This window comes from Gossypium arboreum, chromosome 1 (genome assembly GCF_025698485.1).
Source record: "Gossypium arboreum isolate Shixiya-1 chromosome 1, ASM2569848v2, whole genome shotgun sequence".
NCBI lineage: Eukaryota > Viridiplantae > Streptophyta > Magnoliopsida > Malvales > Malvaceae > Gossypium > Gossypium arboreum.
Genome location: NC_069070.1, coordinates 2,144,064 through 2,160,905, shown reverse-complemented (window position 1 = coordinate 2,160,905; position 16,842 = coordinate 2,144,064). Strand labels below are relative to the sequence as shown.

Genomic DNA, 16,842 nt, shown 5'->3' with positions numbered 1-16,842 from the left:
CCTACATAGCAATGTGCAATCATGTGAGAGAGTCAAGTGCAAACAAAAAAAAAAAAATTGATGGAATAATATAGGGCCATACCAATTTATCAAGTGTATGCCTATTCTTTTAACCTAGCTATTAATCTTCTTTATTCCTTACTAATGCACTGTAATCTCAAGTGTTTTTTCTCCTTAATCTAGACCTTATATTAATTTAATATATACTCAACATCTTTTATTATTAATAAAAATTTTAATAGATTTTATTCATAAGTTTCAGTCAAACCAAATTCAAAGTAAAAAAGTTGATCAAAGTTTGTTTGATTTATAGGTTTTGAAAATTTTGATTGTTTTATATAAGAATAAGTCTCAAAACTATACATGAATATTTGTTAAATATTTAATATTGTACATGAACTTTGATTTTGAACAATTTTATATATAAAATTTTGATTTGCTTTAATTTTCACAAATCACTAGTACAATTATCAATATAATACACATTAAATCAATCAAAATTCATGTATAATTTTAATATTTTTCAATTTTATATATTACTAATTAAGTAAACCCAATTCAATTGACATCCAACCCTGAGTTAACCAACTCTTGTCCCATGCATTAATTTGCATAGTTTATTTATTAACCTACTTATGGATTATTATTTCTTTTCCAATTTTAATTTCTTCCATTCTCAAATCGATGATAAACGTTGAATTCGTAGCACTAAAAACTATTTTCGGGTTTCAAATGATTGAAGTCACTTCTTTGGAACATGATAAAACTTCAAAGCTTCACAGCTATGTCCAGATGGGTTGCATAAACCGTTCCCACAACCTACAATTATTTGAACATGAAAATTTGAGTTTTTAAAATTCAGTAGGGACACAACCCCCCTCTAACACTCTAATACAGTAACTCAACTGCTCCGAGGCATAGTTTTAAAAATTGAATCCATTGTACAGTAAACTTTTCTATAAATTATGAAATCGATTCAATCAATTTTCATTTTGGTTCAACTAATTTCAAGTTGTTTGTTTAAAAATCAAGCCAACTCTTTTGTTCAAACCGATTTTTAACATTCCGATTGACTACTTTGATCTGATTCAACAATTAGACTCTAGATTGATATGTTGTCATATCAATATAGATAACTCCAATCAAAACCTCTTGAATTGTTTGAATTTTGAAATATAAATTTCAGTTATAATGCAAGAAGGAAAGAAAATTGTAGATAAGGAATCTGTAAAGTTATAGTGAAACCAGCATGGACATAATTTTGATGTGCATGCTTTTGGAAACACATTATCACTCAGATTCTCCTGCCCCCATCTCTACCTTTCCTCGACCTCTGCTTTTTGTAGATGCATTAGTTTATTTTATACTCATATACATATGCAAATACACTCAATTTAATTTGGAGATGATGTCCGAACTTGGCTCAATCGTAAAATCAAGAGCCTGGAAATTTTTAGGTCTCAGATTTAAGATCAGCTAATTAATTTGAAATGAGTTAAATATTTAGTTCAAATCGTGTAATGCTTGTTTATACTAAAATTGTTATAACTTCAAAAAGTAAGATTAATTTTACAATATATCCTCAAATTATGGATAAAATTTTAAATCGGTTAATGTTACAATTGAAAGTTCAAACTAAAGTATTGTGTGGATCATGTCTTTTATGATTTAACCGTTCATTTTTCTTTAAATGTCAGTTTAGATCTTATATTCTTCTTCTTTTTTTCAAAAATATATATATGAATTAATGAATATTTTAAACACACTAAATTTAAGCTAACATTTAACGCAAAAAATATGACTAAATTAACAATTTTTTATTAAAACGATACTTTATGAATGTCTTAAAATTTAAGATCAATTTAAATTTTAGCTAATAAAATAGGGATGTTTGATGCAATTAATCTAAATAATAATTATAAATTTAACTTAACAAGTAAATATCTTTAAAATAATAACAAAATTAATAAATGTTTTTAAAATAATAACAAAATTAACAATAAAATAAGTTTTATACAATATCCAAACAATAATAACAAAATAGTAGTAACATGATAGTAAAATGGTAACAAAATAGGGAGAAAACAAAAAGAAAATAATATTAAAAAAAGATTTTTTTTATCCTTTAGTAAATTTGAGTCAAGACTGGGCTAAAAATACCTTACCCAAGAGCTAACCCTTTTTTAAACATGTCTTATTTTTTTGTCCAATCCTATTTTTTGGGCCTATATTTTTATCCAAATCCTCTCACATTTCGAGTAGGCCTTCGGGTCATACCGGGTGGCCTGAACCATGATCAAGTCTAGATGCAATTAATCTAAATAATAATTATAAAGATGGGAGGGAACAATAGTACACAGTAGTCAGAAAATGATAGTAACATAACATCAAAAGTTTATAAAAATAAATTTAAGTGGGTTTATTTTTTAATATATTATATAATTCAATGACTGTAAATAAAATTATATATTTTCAGTGCATCAAATATAAATATTTATTAGAAATTCTATTATATGCGTATGCGTGTGAAAATAATATATTTATAATACTGAGTTATGTTTAAAAATAACATACAATAAATAATAAAATATATAGTTTGAAACTATTTAATAAACACATGAAATGTGTACAATGTTAAAAAAAAAAAGTGAACACATAAATACACCAGATTAAGAATATTAAATGACCAATTGTTTATCATAGAGTTTTGTCATCAATCTTGAACTAGCATCGAGTTAACTTGTAACACCATCTCAATCAACAACATTATTAATATTAAATTTTATCACACTCACGATATGAGTGAACGGAAATATTTTATATTAAAACATATTTATAAAAATATTTCAAATAAATAATTATTGGTGGAGTGAAAAGGATTTTTATATAAATTTATTAGTCTTGTGTTTAATTCTCAAATAATATTTTTATTGTTTTATTTGATTATTATATACTTGTAACACCAATTGAAGTATTTTATATATATATATATATAAGAACAGCAAAAAAATAACCATGTTTTATCAAACTTTTGAGAAAATAAAATTGATTTGTAATTTTATCTTAAAAATAGCTATCAAGGACTACCAAAACTATGTGGTCGACAGCAAATAACAAATCAAATCACTTAAAATTAACGTAATTCCGAATCATTTTCTTCTCATTCATATGCATCCAACTTGATGCAAATTAAGCATCACCAATCACTTTGGGTTAGGGTCTACAAATAAAAATAAAAATAAATTAAAATAGAACCGTGGTCAATGAGGTCTAAACTTGTTGATTAAAGTTTTAAATTATTAAATATTTAATTTCATGTTTCATCTATGTAATTATAATATATGAATTTCTAATTTTCCTATATATATTATATTTAAGTTTTATTCGATTTTCTCTATTTAATTTAATTCTTTCTAATTCTTTGTCGATTGTGTATATTGTATTTGTAATAATGAAATTTCATGGTGAAATTTATTTCCCTGGTTTAATTAACAACAGCATCATGATTTTGATTACAATGTTTTGTCTTTTTCATAGATTTGCTCATTGATTTCAAAAGGAAAATAAATGCAGAAAGATTGGTGGCGTAGTTTTGGTTGCTGGCCTTAGCCATATGTTGTAGCCGAGTTTGCTATTTTGATCCACAACGTGGAGGATGATGTTGGACGTGGGTTTGAGGAGGAGGAAAAAGCTTTAGTCAAATCCTTGGCCAAAATTAGTCAGTTTTAGTCAAAGTCAATGTTTGCTAAGTCTACACTTCATTTGATCACTTTCAACCATTCATGATCAATCAATATTACATCATTTTCTTCATAAAACTTGAACTCCTCGAATGGGGGAAGTTTCTCCAAATCTATTTTTCATTCATAAAACTTCAACTTGAAATTGAATTTAAGTATATATTTTAATTTGTTGCTTTAGTAATTTAAAGTTTAGTACTTAATATTTACATATTTTGTTAATTTAATTTTTTAATTAAATTTAATTCTCAACCTTTTAAAAAGAATTAAATTTAACCATTAATTTTTAAAAAAAGTCAATTTGATTTTTTAAATATAAATGCTGAGTAAATGATTAATTTTTAAATATGAAAACCATCATGACAATTCATGTGTATTTCATACTTTTCATTTTAAATTATTTGTTGATATGATATATAAAATAAGTAGTAACATATAACACAGGTTGTCACACTAATATCATTAAAAAATTAATATTTTACTCAATATTTCCGTTAAAGAAAAGTAATTAGACTCTTTTTAAAAATTAATAATCAATTTTAACTCAAAAAATAAAGACTAAATTGAAAAAATTTAAACATTGGCTATTAAAGTTATTATCATGTATTTTTTTTATCATTTATGTTGATTTTACAGTTTGATATTTAGTCTCATAATTGTCGGTTCCAAATCGAACTATCAGCAACGTAATTTGCTTGTCACCAAAAACACAATCAGCAACTATCAGCCACGTATTTTAGCTTTTACGTTTGTCAACAACAGTTCTTGACCCTGATCTTTCTCATGTCTTACTTTATACATCCTTTACCTAATAATTTTGAATTTTTTAATAACTAATCTGCTCTGGTATTTCAAAGTTTCTGCGGTGATTTAGCCGCAACTCTGTAAGTATCATTTTCAACTCTCTGCTTTTAGACTTCAAGTTAATCTTTCCTCGCATCTTTTTCTAAAGAGGTTCTCTTAAACCTAGGATTAATAAAGAAAGACCATTTCTTACTTTATAGACAAATTTAATCACTCTCTTTTACCTTTTTGTAAAGCTGATAATGTATAATTACAGTGATACGCTTTATATTGATTGTTTTATCAGCATCTTTTCTTGCTTATTTGCATTTCTACTTTTTACCCAGCATATTTCTTTATTCTCCCTTGAAATCAGGCTTTTTTTAATTTTTTTGTTCTTCCTCATTTGTGGGAACCCACAAAGCTTAATTTTGTCTATAAATCAACCCATTGTTCCCCCACTGTAAACCCATAAATTTTTTCCTCTTGAACTGTTCAGCAATGGAAGCCTCATCTTCACACCATGGACTAGCAATCCTCTTCATTGTCCTCACTTCACAAATAGCCTTAACCTTAGCTTATCCACCATTTCTCAACGATAGAAACATTGAATACATCAAATCTTCATGCAGCACCACAACATATCCCAAATTATGTTACCAGTCCCTCTCAGTCTATGCGAGCAGCATCAGCACCAGCCCCAAATTGTTAGTCCACACTGCACTCAATGTAACTCTTAGAGCCAGCAAAGCGACTTCGAGGTTGATGGTAAAGATCTCGAGATTCCACGGTTTGGAACCAAGGGTAGCTGCCGCCATGGCTGATTGTATCGAGGTGATCGGGGACTCGGTGGATGAGCTGCAACAGTCGTTAGGGGAACTTGGTCACATTAGTCGCTCGAACATTTCACTTACGATGAGCGATGTTCAAACATGGGTTAGTGCGGCACTGACAGATGAGGATACTTGTATGGATGGATTTGCTGGGAACAACATGAATGGATATGCAAAGACAATGGCGAGGAAACGTATTATTAAAGTTGCACATTTGACAAGCAATGCCTTGGCTCTCATTAATAATTATGCCTCAACTCAAGGTTACTATTTACCTTAATTTCTCATGAAAACTTCAAAGAGAAAACTGATCAATATGTATATAGGTATATCTTAGGATCGAATTCGGGATTGGTGTCAACCAAAGATTAGATATCAATTGTGATTCGGTCGACTAGGCTGCTTTTATGTTTATTTTGCTTTGCGTGTTGTATGCTTATCATCAAACAATCAGGGCAATTAGAAAAATGTTGTCCCAAACTAAGATGGTAGGAGATTGCAGATTGTGTTGTGAACTGTATTTATTTCTTAATTTCTGCACTATATTGTACCAAAGGAATATGAAATTTAAGTGTGTGAAATTTAGTTGGTATTATTCATTAACTGGCAGGTACAAATCCAAAAGTAGTGAGTAGGTCCTTGTCTCCTTTGGATTAAGTGGGTTTATTGCAAGTTTAGACCTATTATTTTGTAGTACTAGTTAATCCTTTTAGTATGAAAATTTCAAGTTTAGCCCAACCAAAATTTCCTTGCTTTGTTCTTGTTAACCTGATCCTAACTCATTTGTAAAATTGTCAAAGTAACAAATAATTTTTAGGGTATCAATATTTTTTATATATTTTGATAAATTAAAAAATTCATACACATCACGAAAATTATAAAATTTAAATAGAAAAATCAGAATTTTCATCATCTCAACATGACCTTTTAAACTAAAACCGTATTTTATTTTTATATCAACTTTTTGTAAATTTATTATATAAACTTTTCACTCAATTTGTGAGTGTATCATAATTACACGTAATTTAATTATATTTAGAAAATGCATTTAATGCACAACCAAGTACAATGCATTAAATATAAATAAATGATTTGGTTTAAATCACTTTTCCCAAAACTGTCAATTATGGTTGAAATGAAACTATACATAACAATTTAAACCAATCAAAATTAAGTGTATATATATATATTTGATTAATATAAAATAAATTAATGATTTTATTTATTTAAATATGAAAATAAAATTAAGTTTAAGTATATATTTGATCTATAATTAAATTTTATATATATAATTATTTAAAATCAAAATTGATATATTAAAATGCACGTTGAATGAAAATTAATATAAAATTTTATATCGCATTTGTCGTTAGTTTAGTATATATCCTTAAAATTATTTCATAAGTTAATAGTAAATGCATAATTACATCGTAATAAATTATTGATAATTTATAGAAATCTGAGTGATAAGGTACTTATTGATAATTTAATCTAAACAGCAATGAAGTTGACAAGGTTTTTTAATATCACCATTTGCCATGCTAGAATCATGAATATAAGTTTCTAAAATATTAAGAAGTATTATTATGTCTAAATACGGATTATAGTTATGATTTGATATTCAGCCGGTTATGGATAGGATTCGGTCTTGATGGTACTTTGATCTTTAAAGAACAAGTGTAGATAGGAATTATGAATAGGATTCAGTCCTAAAGGCACTTTTATTTTGCGAGAACGAGTGTGCTTAGGAATCATTTCTCTTGGAGAATTATGGATAGGATCCGATCCTGACGGCATTTCTATCTTGCGAGAACGAGTGTGAATAAGAAACCTTTCTTTTGAAGGATCATGGATAGAATCCAGTCACGGCACATCTAACTTGCGAGAACAAGTGTGCATAGGAATCCTTTCTCTCGAAGGATTACGGATTGGATTCACTCTTGATGGCACTTCTATCTTACAAGAACAAGTGTGAATAGGAACTATTTTTTCAACGGATTATGGATAGTATCCAGTCCTGACGACACTTCTATCTTGTGAGAATGAGTGTGAATAGGAACCGTTTCTTTTACCAGATTATAGGTAAGATCCGATCCCAACGACACTTCTATCTTGCGAGAACGAGCATGAATAGGAACCGTTTCTCTCAAAAAGATTATGGATAGGATAAAATCCCGATGGCACTTCTATCTTACGAGAATGAGTATAAATAAGAACCATTTCTTTCGACAGATTATGCTATATGCTTGTTTGACAGTGTTGCTGGTGGGAATAAGATGGATCGTCTAGGGGTGAACTTTTTTAGGACTGCGGACATGATAGTGACGAATTTGCTTTGACATGCTCGTCGGCTTCCCCGTTGTCGATGTACGAGCTGTGCTAGTAGACAGTTCTTACCACGAGGTCGATTCAAGCTTCTTAACGTTTCAGTTAGCAGCCAGGGGAGCCTATAGAGAAGGGATTAGAAAGGCAAGGCCTAGGATTAATACATTTGGCGGAGATGTTTGCGAGTTCGGTGTTGGATAAATGCAGGTGGTGGATTCGATCGTTCTGTTGGCAGAGATGTTCCAGTATGTCGGCACTCTCTGAGAAAGGACGAAAGGTCGAGCATCCTACACCATGCAATTGTCCAAGTTCCGATGCTGCCTCTCAACGTATCCAAAACGAGCTTGCTTCAAAAGAGCAAGAAGTTGCTGCTTGATTTTTGTTCATAGCTTAAAAGTAATATGAACGAGGTTTAATGGTTAAGGCTAACCATTTACAATTTATTCATTTAAAATTTAAGATTTATATTTCGAATCTTATCAACATAAGTAACTTAATAAAGTATTCATACAATAAATGATCTCGATTAAAAATTTGACCTAACCATAAACAATCCTACCTCCAAACAAATTATAGACTGAATATAAAAATCATAGCTCCCTCTTTCATATAATAACCATGTCTGTGCTCAATTAGATATCGAATTGTATCTCAAAACATAAACTTTAATGTTCTTACCTCACTTTATTTCACAATATCTCAACACAATCAAATTCCTGTTAGGAAAAAATGTAAAGTAATGAAAATAAAATTTAATGTATAAGACACTTTTCTTAAAAGATTTATTATGCTTCGACTATACAACACAATCTTAAAACACCCAAATCAAAATTGTAAAGATAGCTTAGTTTAAAAAGAGGAATTAAACCATTTGACTTACAAACCTTTTTGAACTACGGTTGACCGAGAAACAGTTGAACTAGTAGTAAAAAAATTAAGGGTAATCTGCAAAAATAGTCACTTTTGTTTGCCTCAGGTTACATTTTAGTCACTTATGTTTGAAATGTTACGTTTTAGTCACTTATGTTATTATTTTGTTACGAAGTGATCACTCTACCGTTAAGTTCTGTTATCTCTCTAACGGTAATCCTACGTGGCAGTCCAAATAGATTTTAAGTGCCAACTTGGATTTCTAAATGGGATAAAATAGATTTTAATTAAAATTTTAATTAATTAAAATTTTAAACCTAAATCTTAACTAAAAAATTGTTCATATTCTCTTTTTAATTTTTCTTCCATCTCAACTATTTTGATCTTAATAATAGTTTTTCTAGTCAAATGAAAAAAAAACCCATAGAAAATAAAGAAGAGATGGAAGAAAACTCAAAAAGAGGAGATGAACAGTTTTTTTAGTTAAGGTTTAGGTTTGAAAATTTTAATTAATTAAATTTTTTTAATTAAGAATTTATTTTAATCCCATTTAGAAATCTAAGTTGGCACCTAAAATCTAGTTGTACTGCCACCTACGATTACCATTAGAGAGATAACGGAACTTAACGGTAGAGTGATCACTTTGTAACAAAATAATAACATAAGTGACTAAAACGTAAAATTTTAAAAATAAGTGACTAAAATGTAACCTGAGGCAAACAAAAGTGACTATTTTTGTAGATTACCCAAAAATTAATTGAATTAATTTTTTGTTTTTGGCAGAAACCGAAAAAAAAAAGCCCAAGCCTATTTCCTATTCCAATAGGCTCAAATCCAAAAAAGTCAAAAGCCAAACCCAAAAATGTAAAAAAATTTAAAAAAAAAAAAAAAGGAAAAGAAGAAAACGACCTTTTAAAGTCTATGCCGTATTTGTTGCTTTCGCGTGGCTTCCACACGACCAATTGCTTGCTTGCTCGCTCGCTGCACTCATCCTTTGCCTTTGCTATTTTCCATTTTTAAAAAGCTGTTTATCACTCTCGGTACGTTACCCTTTTCCTTTCTTTAACGTCTTGTTCTAGGATCATATTATGAAAGCATGTAGTTTTGATTTTAATAATGCATTCAACATGCTCGATGAAATACCTCTGTGAATTATTAGCTTTCAATGAATTTACTCTGTATATGATGATCGTCCATGAACTAAAATTTATTGGCTGGAGTGTGTTTAAAATTCAGAAACCCCATTTTTCCTATTGGTTCTTTTTTCATCTCATGTGTTAGTAGATGCTGGTAAGTGTATTTATTAGAACCTTCTCAAAATTTGTATGCCGAGATCTTGTTTCTCTGTTTGTTGTTGGGTTTGCTTTATCTGTTGAAAATATTCATTGACAATGTAGTAATTGCATTGCAGGAGGAGTCACATTGGGGCTTGATGAAGGGTGCATCTAGTAGCTTAAGGGCAGCTTTCTCGCACTGTGTACAGCAAGTGCGGAGCTATGATTATCATCACTACCTATGCCTCCTTGAGCTTCCTGCTAATATGCGAAAGGCTGCATTTGCACTCCGTGCTTTCAATGTCGAAACTGCTAGAGCTATGGATGTTGCTTCCGATCCCAAGATTGGTCTCATGCGCCTTCTTTGGTGGCAAGAAGCCATCGACAAAATTTATGCTAATAAACTGATCGAGCACCCGACAGCCCAGGCACTCTCATCAGTTATATCCGAAAGTAAAATCAGCAAGGCTTGGTTAAAACGGGTAGTTGATGCTCGGATAAATGATGCAAATAGAGACGTTATTGACCTACCGGAGAGTATCGAGGAGTTAGAGAAATATGCAGAAGATACTGCATCAACTCTTCTATACATGACTCTTCAAGCTGGTGGTATCAAGTCTACTGCAGTTGACCATGCAGCATCGCATGTCGGTAAGGCAAGTGGCCTCCTTTTGCTACTTAAGTCGCTGCCATACCATGCTAGCCGCAACCGTCACTTTTCTTACATACCAGCTAAATTGGCAGCCAAGCATGGGCTGCTAGTTAAGGAAGGAGGTCGCTCAGAGATCCGCTTGGACTCTCGGGAGGGCTTATGTGACGCGGTTTTTGAAATGGCATCAGTAGCCAATGCCCATTTGGTGAAAGCCCGTGAATTAGCTAACTCTGTGCCGGTTGAAGCACGAAAAGCACTTCTACCGGCTGTGCCTGCCCAAGTTCTCTTGGATTCCCTCAGCAAAGTGCAGTTTGATGTATTTGATTCAAGGTTAGCAAGAGGGGTTCTAGGCAGACCTCCATTGTGGTTCCAACTGAAACTAAAGTGGTATTCATGGCGAGGGATATACTAAATAACATATCGTTACAATTTCTGCTGACCGGAAAACTTTTTGCAGTCGGCTAAACGAGCCAGAAACAAGAGCTTTGTTGTATTTGCTCTTTCATAATAAGGGGATTGAGTGTCCTCATGAAACGTGTTTCTTAACCATTGAACTATGATCATTGTGGCCAACAGCTTTGTGATCCTTTCTAATTTATTATGGCTTTATTTTGAAACAATCAACAATTTCCTGTCCAGGCAACCTCGTTTGACTCTTGTTGATGACATTTCAACAAATCAAATTATGGTTTTGGTCCTTCTGAAATGTTTATGTTTGGGATTTAGCCCGTATGTTTGACATAATTTGAACCTATATTTTTATAATATCATCATTATTGAATTATGAATTATTATTTAATCGAATTGGATAAGACTAATAGGGCCTAACCGGTTAGGCACTAAGAGGCAAGCTGTCACAGCCGAAAATTTGGGTGGATGTGCATATTGATGGGCCAATTCATTGTTAATCTCAAAAAAGAACATTTTGCTTGTGAGAATATCCAAAAACAAAAAGGAAGACAGATGGGGCGTTCGGTGTATGAATTTATGAAGACCCAAACTGCAAAAAGAAAAAACTTCTTTTATTTTCACTTGGGCCAAGTTGGGGCAATCTACTTTGAGGCCTGAATTTTAAGGTTAATGCTATAGCCACGTTTTTGCACCTTCGGCCTCTCTTAGTAGACATTGGTCCCCAAAATTTTCATTATCTTTGAGCATTAATTTTGATTGTATTATTCTTCTTTAGATGGTCTTCGGACAACTTGCAAATTCCTTGCTTTCAACATATATAGAGAGATATTGGACCCAAAATATAAGTTCAACACTCATCAAAAGGGGGCCTAGGGTTGCTGTAATATATTCATTTTACCAAAATTTGGTCCCTCTATTATAAATAAGCATCCTAATATGGTTAAGGTGTTTGAAAACTCTTCAAATATGATTAGTGGAAAACACTAGGATTCTTCAAATGATGTTCTTTATTGACTGAATACTTCCTTATATTAACTTTCTTTTTGCTAAGGTATTCCTTATATTAACTACAAAACTTACTGTGTGAAATCCATTAAAAACTTGCACAAAAATAGTTACAAAGATGCAGTCAAAATATGCTAACTAAAATAGGTAAGCTTCAATTATTATTGTTGCAAAGTGAGTTGCAACTGACAGCACTAATAATATTTTCTAAGGTTAAACAACACTTTCATGTAAAGAGTTAGAGTCCAGTTTTAGTAAGTAAATTTTAATCACTTTTAATCATAAAAGGATTGAGATAAATTTTCATAAAATCAACCCGTATTTTCTTGTGATTACATATCTTACTATAAATAATTTCAGATTTAATAGAGTTTAAATTAAGTTTCAATAGAAATGCATTAGAGTGCAATTGTAAATTAGCTATAAAAGGATCAATATTGATAACTAGAATCTCTCTCATATCCTTATCATAATAGCTTAGTTATATATGGGTGAAAAAGGATTATACATATCTTAAATTTGATCTCATATCACACTATGAAAAGATAATCCCAATGAATCAAATTTAAACCATACACTAGTTTCCTTATTGCCAATAATATCCCTATTAATTTACTTTTAAAAAATTCTCCATGAAATCATCTAAAAATTTTCAACTGAAATAAACAAACAAGTCTATCACCTCAATTACTCAATTACCAAGTAAGTTGCAACTGATGGTACAACTTGTTATCCAACATCTAGTATATGTCAATTATTATACCTAATCTTGATCTTGTAATCAACAAATTCTTTCAATATATACATTCTTTTCAAAAATGTCGCCACAAAGTTAATAAGAGAGCTCTTTGATATCTGAACAACACTTTCATTTATGGTCTTCACATCTCCAAACAACTTACTCGTCAATTTTAATTTTGACTGGCTCAGCGATCTCAATGATCGAACCTCTACACTGGTTACATTAATTATGTGTTTTATCTTGGGAGCAAATGTATAACTAGAAGGAGTGACTTTGCCCCTTAGCTAAAAGGTATAACATCCCTTCTAGTCCCTTTTAGTTATAAGGTATACAATTTAAGCTTTTTTGGAACAAAATTTTAACTTTGGCCCCTCAAACTTCTAAAAATTATATTCCCCAGTAATGAATTGCTAGCTTCACCCTTGCTTGGGGGTACTCTCATCTATTGTTCTCCCAAAAAACAAAGATTCGCCTCTCGATCCTATACAAAAGTCAAGTATAAGGCTGTTGCTGCTGTCTTTGCTCAAACCAGTTGGATCAACAATCTATTGTACGAACTTCAGTACAAGCTAGCTACTATTCCATGGATACTTTGTGACAATGTTGGGCTTGTTCATCTTTGTGAAAACTTGGTATCGATGAAGCACATTACCATAGATTTTCATTTTGTCCGCGAGCAAGTTCAAGCCAATTGAGTCACTGTTGCCCATCTTCATGCCACTCCTTCTAGCTTTTACTTTTGCTTGACTCTTTATCTAGTTGGGGATCTGTAATGCCCCAAAATTTTCTGTATATGTTTCTGTTATGGAATGACACAAATACCTGTTTGCTTTAGTAGTTATGTGTTCTAAAAGTGTTTGAGAAGTCCTGGGTTCAAGCCTTGACCTAGACAAAGTTTTTTGTTTTATATGAATAAAGCGCTATCTCTAGACAGTAGGCTTTTAATTGATTGTTTGTAAAAACATATTAGAATGTGTCTGCTAGTCTGGCGGATAAATGGAGCGTCATTATGCTTAGAGGTCTTGGGTTCGAGCTATTGCTTTAGTATTATTTTTGCTAGTGGTGCCGTGAAGTGTTTGAATGGAACTGAAATGCCGAAGTGGTAGAGGTGAAGTGTGAAGTGCGAAGTGTGGAGAGAAAATTTAGGGATTTGGATAGTGGGAGTGGTTGGACGGTTTTTAGGAGGAATTTGGGGATAATGGGGCTGAATTTTTATTTTATTATTGTGTTACTTTCAAATTTTCGAAGTTCCTCCATTATTTGTCGTTTCTTTCCCCAACTCTGCCGAACCTCCACCAAAGTTTCTTTTTCTTCTCCATTCTTGCAGATTTTGGCCTTTGGTTTACCTTTTCTCTTTTCATTTGCCGGAGTTGCACTAAGAATTCGTTCCTTTTCATCGTTGTTCCTTTTTCTTCTTCGTTCATCACATTAAGTTCTGCCAAAATCAAGTCTTCCAATTTCCGTTTGTTAAGGTTTCGGTAAGTCTTAGTAGGAAATTTGTTTCTTTTTGATAACTCCCCTTTTGATGTGTTTCGTATATGACGTTAGGGGGAGGTTTTCAAGCATATGTTGTCACAAATCGGAGTTCTATTGTGTGGAAAATTCTGTTCATTGATTGAAGGTGAGAGGTTAGTCGCTTGTAGGTTAAACCTTGATGCGAGTTCGTTATGGATCTTTCTTTTTAATCAATATGCCATCGTGGATTTCGTAAGTACCATTGTAGTTTGATTTTTTTATTCATATTATCTACTTCGGCTGATTAAATTCGATAGTAATCACTCAATTGTGGGATTGACTGTTAGTTCTTTGGTTGGTATAGGTGAATCATTTTAAGCATTCAGTCTTTCGACGTGATAAGTGTTGAGGTGCATCAAATCGTTTAAGGTGTTGGTGTTCTCAGGATTGCGTTGGTTGTGAAACGAAACCAGGTGTGTGTAACCACAACACTAAAAATAGTAATCGGCAAAAAGCCAAAAAATAGGGTTGTCGATGCCACAAGGGCGTATGGCCGCCTATGTGGTAGGCTGTGTAATGGAACACGGGCGTGTGGTTGACGAGACAAGCCGTGTACGATACACGGGCCAGATCGAATTGGGCCGTGTGGGCCACACGAGTAAACCACACTGGCGTGTGAAATTTTTGGGTCAGCTTGTGTGGGCCACAAGGGCGTGTGGATCCACATGGGCAGACAACATGGGCGTGTAAGCCCATTTCCACTATTTTGTTGCTAAGGTGGCACTGGTCACCCGAGACGACTGTGAACCCACTATAGTGTCGGTAAGCTTACCTAGACCCCTAATTGACTGAAATGATTATATGACTGATATATATATTTACATGTTAGCGAGCATGATGATATTTAATGAACTAATATTGTATGCACTATTGCCATGATATAGCATGCCATTATTGTATGTTACATTGCATGGGGTTGGAGGTTGGTATTGTTTGGAGGAAGTGTACTGAAAGGCCTCGGGCCTAATTTACTGGCAACTCAGCTGCAAACCACTATTTAGTATCGTATTCGATACTTTTTGGAGTGTAGGGATAGGTGGGTTGATTTTATCCCCACATGGAGTGTAGAGTTGGACAGAAATAGTGTGTAGAGGCTGGCTAGGTAGGATTTTGTGATTGTATATCTATTACTATACTGATTGTTGATACTGAAATAGGCTAAAGCCCTAACTGAAACTAAATCTGATACTGAAAGGGCTTAAGCCCAGACTGTGACTGTATTTTGTCTGCTTGTTTTATATGGGGATTACACACTGAGTTTTTGTAAACTCACCCCTCTGATTTATCTATACAGGTAATCCCTAGGCGTGGGCAGATCGGTACGGCGGAGGACTCAGTAGTGGCCACACAACCTTATTTGACTCTGTTCGTACTTAATTATGATTTTAAATTTTGTTTAGGAATTTTATTGTAAATATGGCCTCTATGGATTTTTCTTAAATTTGGGATTTTTATTATTTCTGGATTATAACTCCTAGTTTTAGGAAAACTCGAGTTTTCAAAAGAACCAAATGTTTTAACAAATTACTCACGAATACGCAAACTGTTTTAAAAGCTTCCGCATAGAATAAACATTTTGAAAGTTTTCGAATGATTAATTAACACGATAATAGAATTAATAAGTAATAATGAAAAGATTTTAAACAGAAAATGTTTGAAGTAAAGTTACGGTTTTCAACCCAAGTTACGGTTTTTAAACACATTAACATGTGACGCTGTCAGATTCGGCCATAATGACCAAGCCGCGTTTGGGGTGTTACAGAATCATTCCAATCAACCCAACTTGAGGGGTGCATGACTTTGTCAAACTTATCTAGTTTAAATGTTTTCCATCTTCTTAAGATATTCTATTAGCGACTAATTTGTTGTTATCTCCCGTTAAGTTTTTACTTCTAATCTTCTTGTTGAGACATCTATGACTTTTGATTGAGTATTGCTTTATATATACTCAACTCTCATATCAATAAATGTGTGTTTCATTTTATCTCTTTATAATTTTCTTTAGTTATTGTTTGATATAGTGAAAAGAAAATTGGAAAGATAAAAATTGAAAGGATAGAAAAATAAAATGATGAAAAACATATTTTTTTCATAAATGTACTTGATAAGAAAGATACAAAAATTAAACGAAAAAATAATTTTCTTCTTATCAATTGGGTGGTAGAATTGAAAATTGAAAAGAAAGAAAATGAAAGTTTAAAAATATGCATAATTTTAAACTAACATACATTCCTCGCAATTTTCTCACCTCTTATCAATCCAGTTTAGAATGATTGGTTTTATGCATTAGGATGGAAAATGACCATATCTCTTTTTTTTTCCTCTCGCTTTTCCTCCCTATTAAGCATACTCAAGATTTATTTTCTTCCCGCTTTCCCACTCCCTCCTTCCCACCTTCCAGCTTTGAGTGGAAAATTGAAAAAATAAAATAAAATTTGACTGCTCTTGGTAGGGAAGAAAAATGAGAGAAAAAAGAAGGAAACATGATCATTTTTTCATTCTAATACATAAAAACCGATCATTCCTAATTGGAATGATAATAGGAGAAAAAATGTGAGAGAGGTATGTGACAACCCGAATTAGGGCCTAATCGGAATAGTGGTTTCGTGACCACAAATCCGAGATAGAAATAATTGTTTTATAAATTATTTTGGGGTTTATGATATGATTGCATGATAGTGTGAAAATTTCG

The 16,842-nt window shown here is 32.1% G+C and overlaps 2 protein-coding genes across 3 annotated transcripts; both read left to right on the top strand.

Annotated features, from left to right (window-relative positions):
* Nucleotides 1–4,939: 4,939 nt before the first annotated feature.
* On the top strand, nt 4,940–5,937 carry LOC108482250 (21 kDa protein). Its single transcript, XM_017785368.2, has one exon. The coding sequence runs from the start codon at nt 5,025–5,027 to the stop codon at nt 5,634–5,636; it is 612 nt and encodes a 203-aa protein (XP_017640857.1). The 5' UTR covers nt 4,940–5,024; the 3' UTR covers nt 5,637–5,937.
* Nucleotides 5,938–9,411: 3,474 nt separating this feature from the next.
* Nucleotides 9,412–11,183, top strand: LOC108482062 (uncharacterized). Of its 2 annotated transcripts, none has more exons than XM_017785166.2 (2): nt 9,412–9,591; nt 9,963–11,183. In XM_017785166.2, exon 2 carries the CDS (start codon nt 9,984–9,986, stop codon nt 10,887–10,889), a length of 906 nt encoding a protein of 301 aa, XP_017640655.1. In that variant the 5' UTR covers nt 9,412–9,591; nt 9,963–9,983; the 3' UTR covers nt 10,890–11,183. The 2 variants fall into 2 exon arrangements, with proteins under 2 accessions (XP_017640655.1, XP_017640654.1); XM_017785165.2 differs by lacking the exon at nt 9,412–9,591 and adding an exon at nt 9,599–9,841.
* Nucleotides 11,184–16,842: the final 5,659 nt, after the last annotated feature.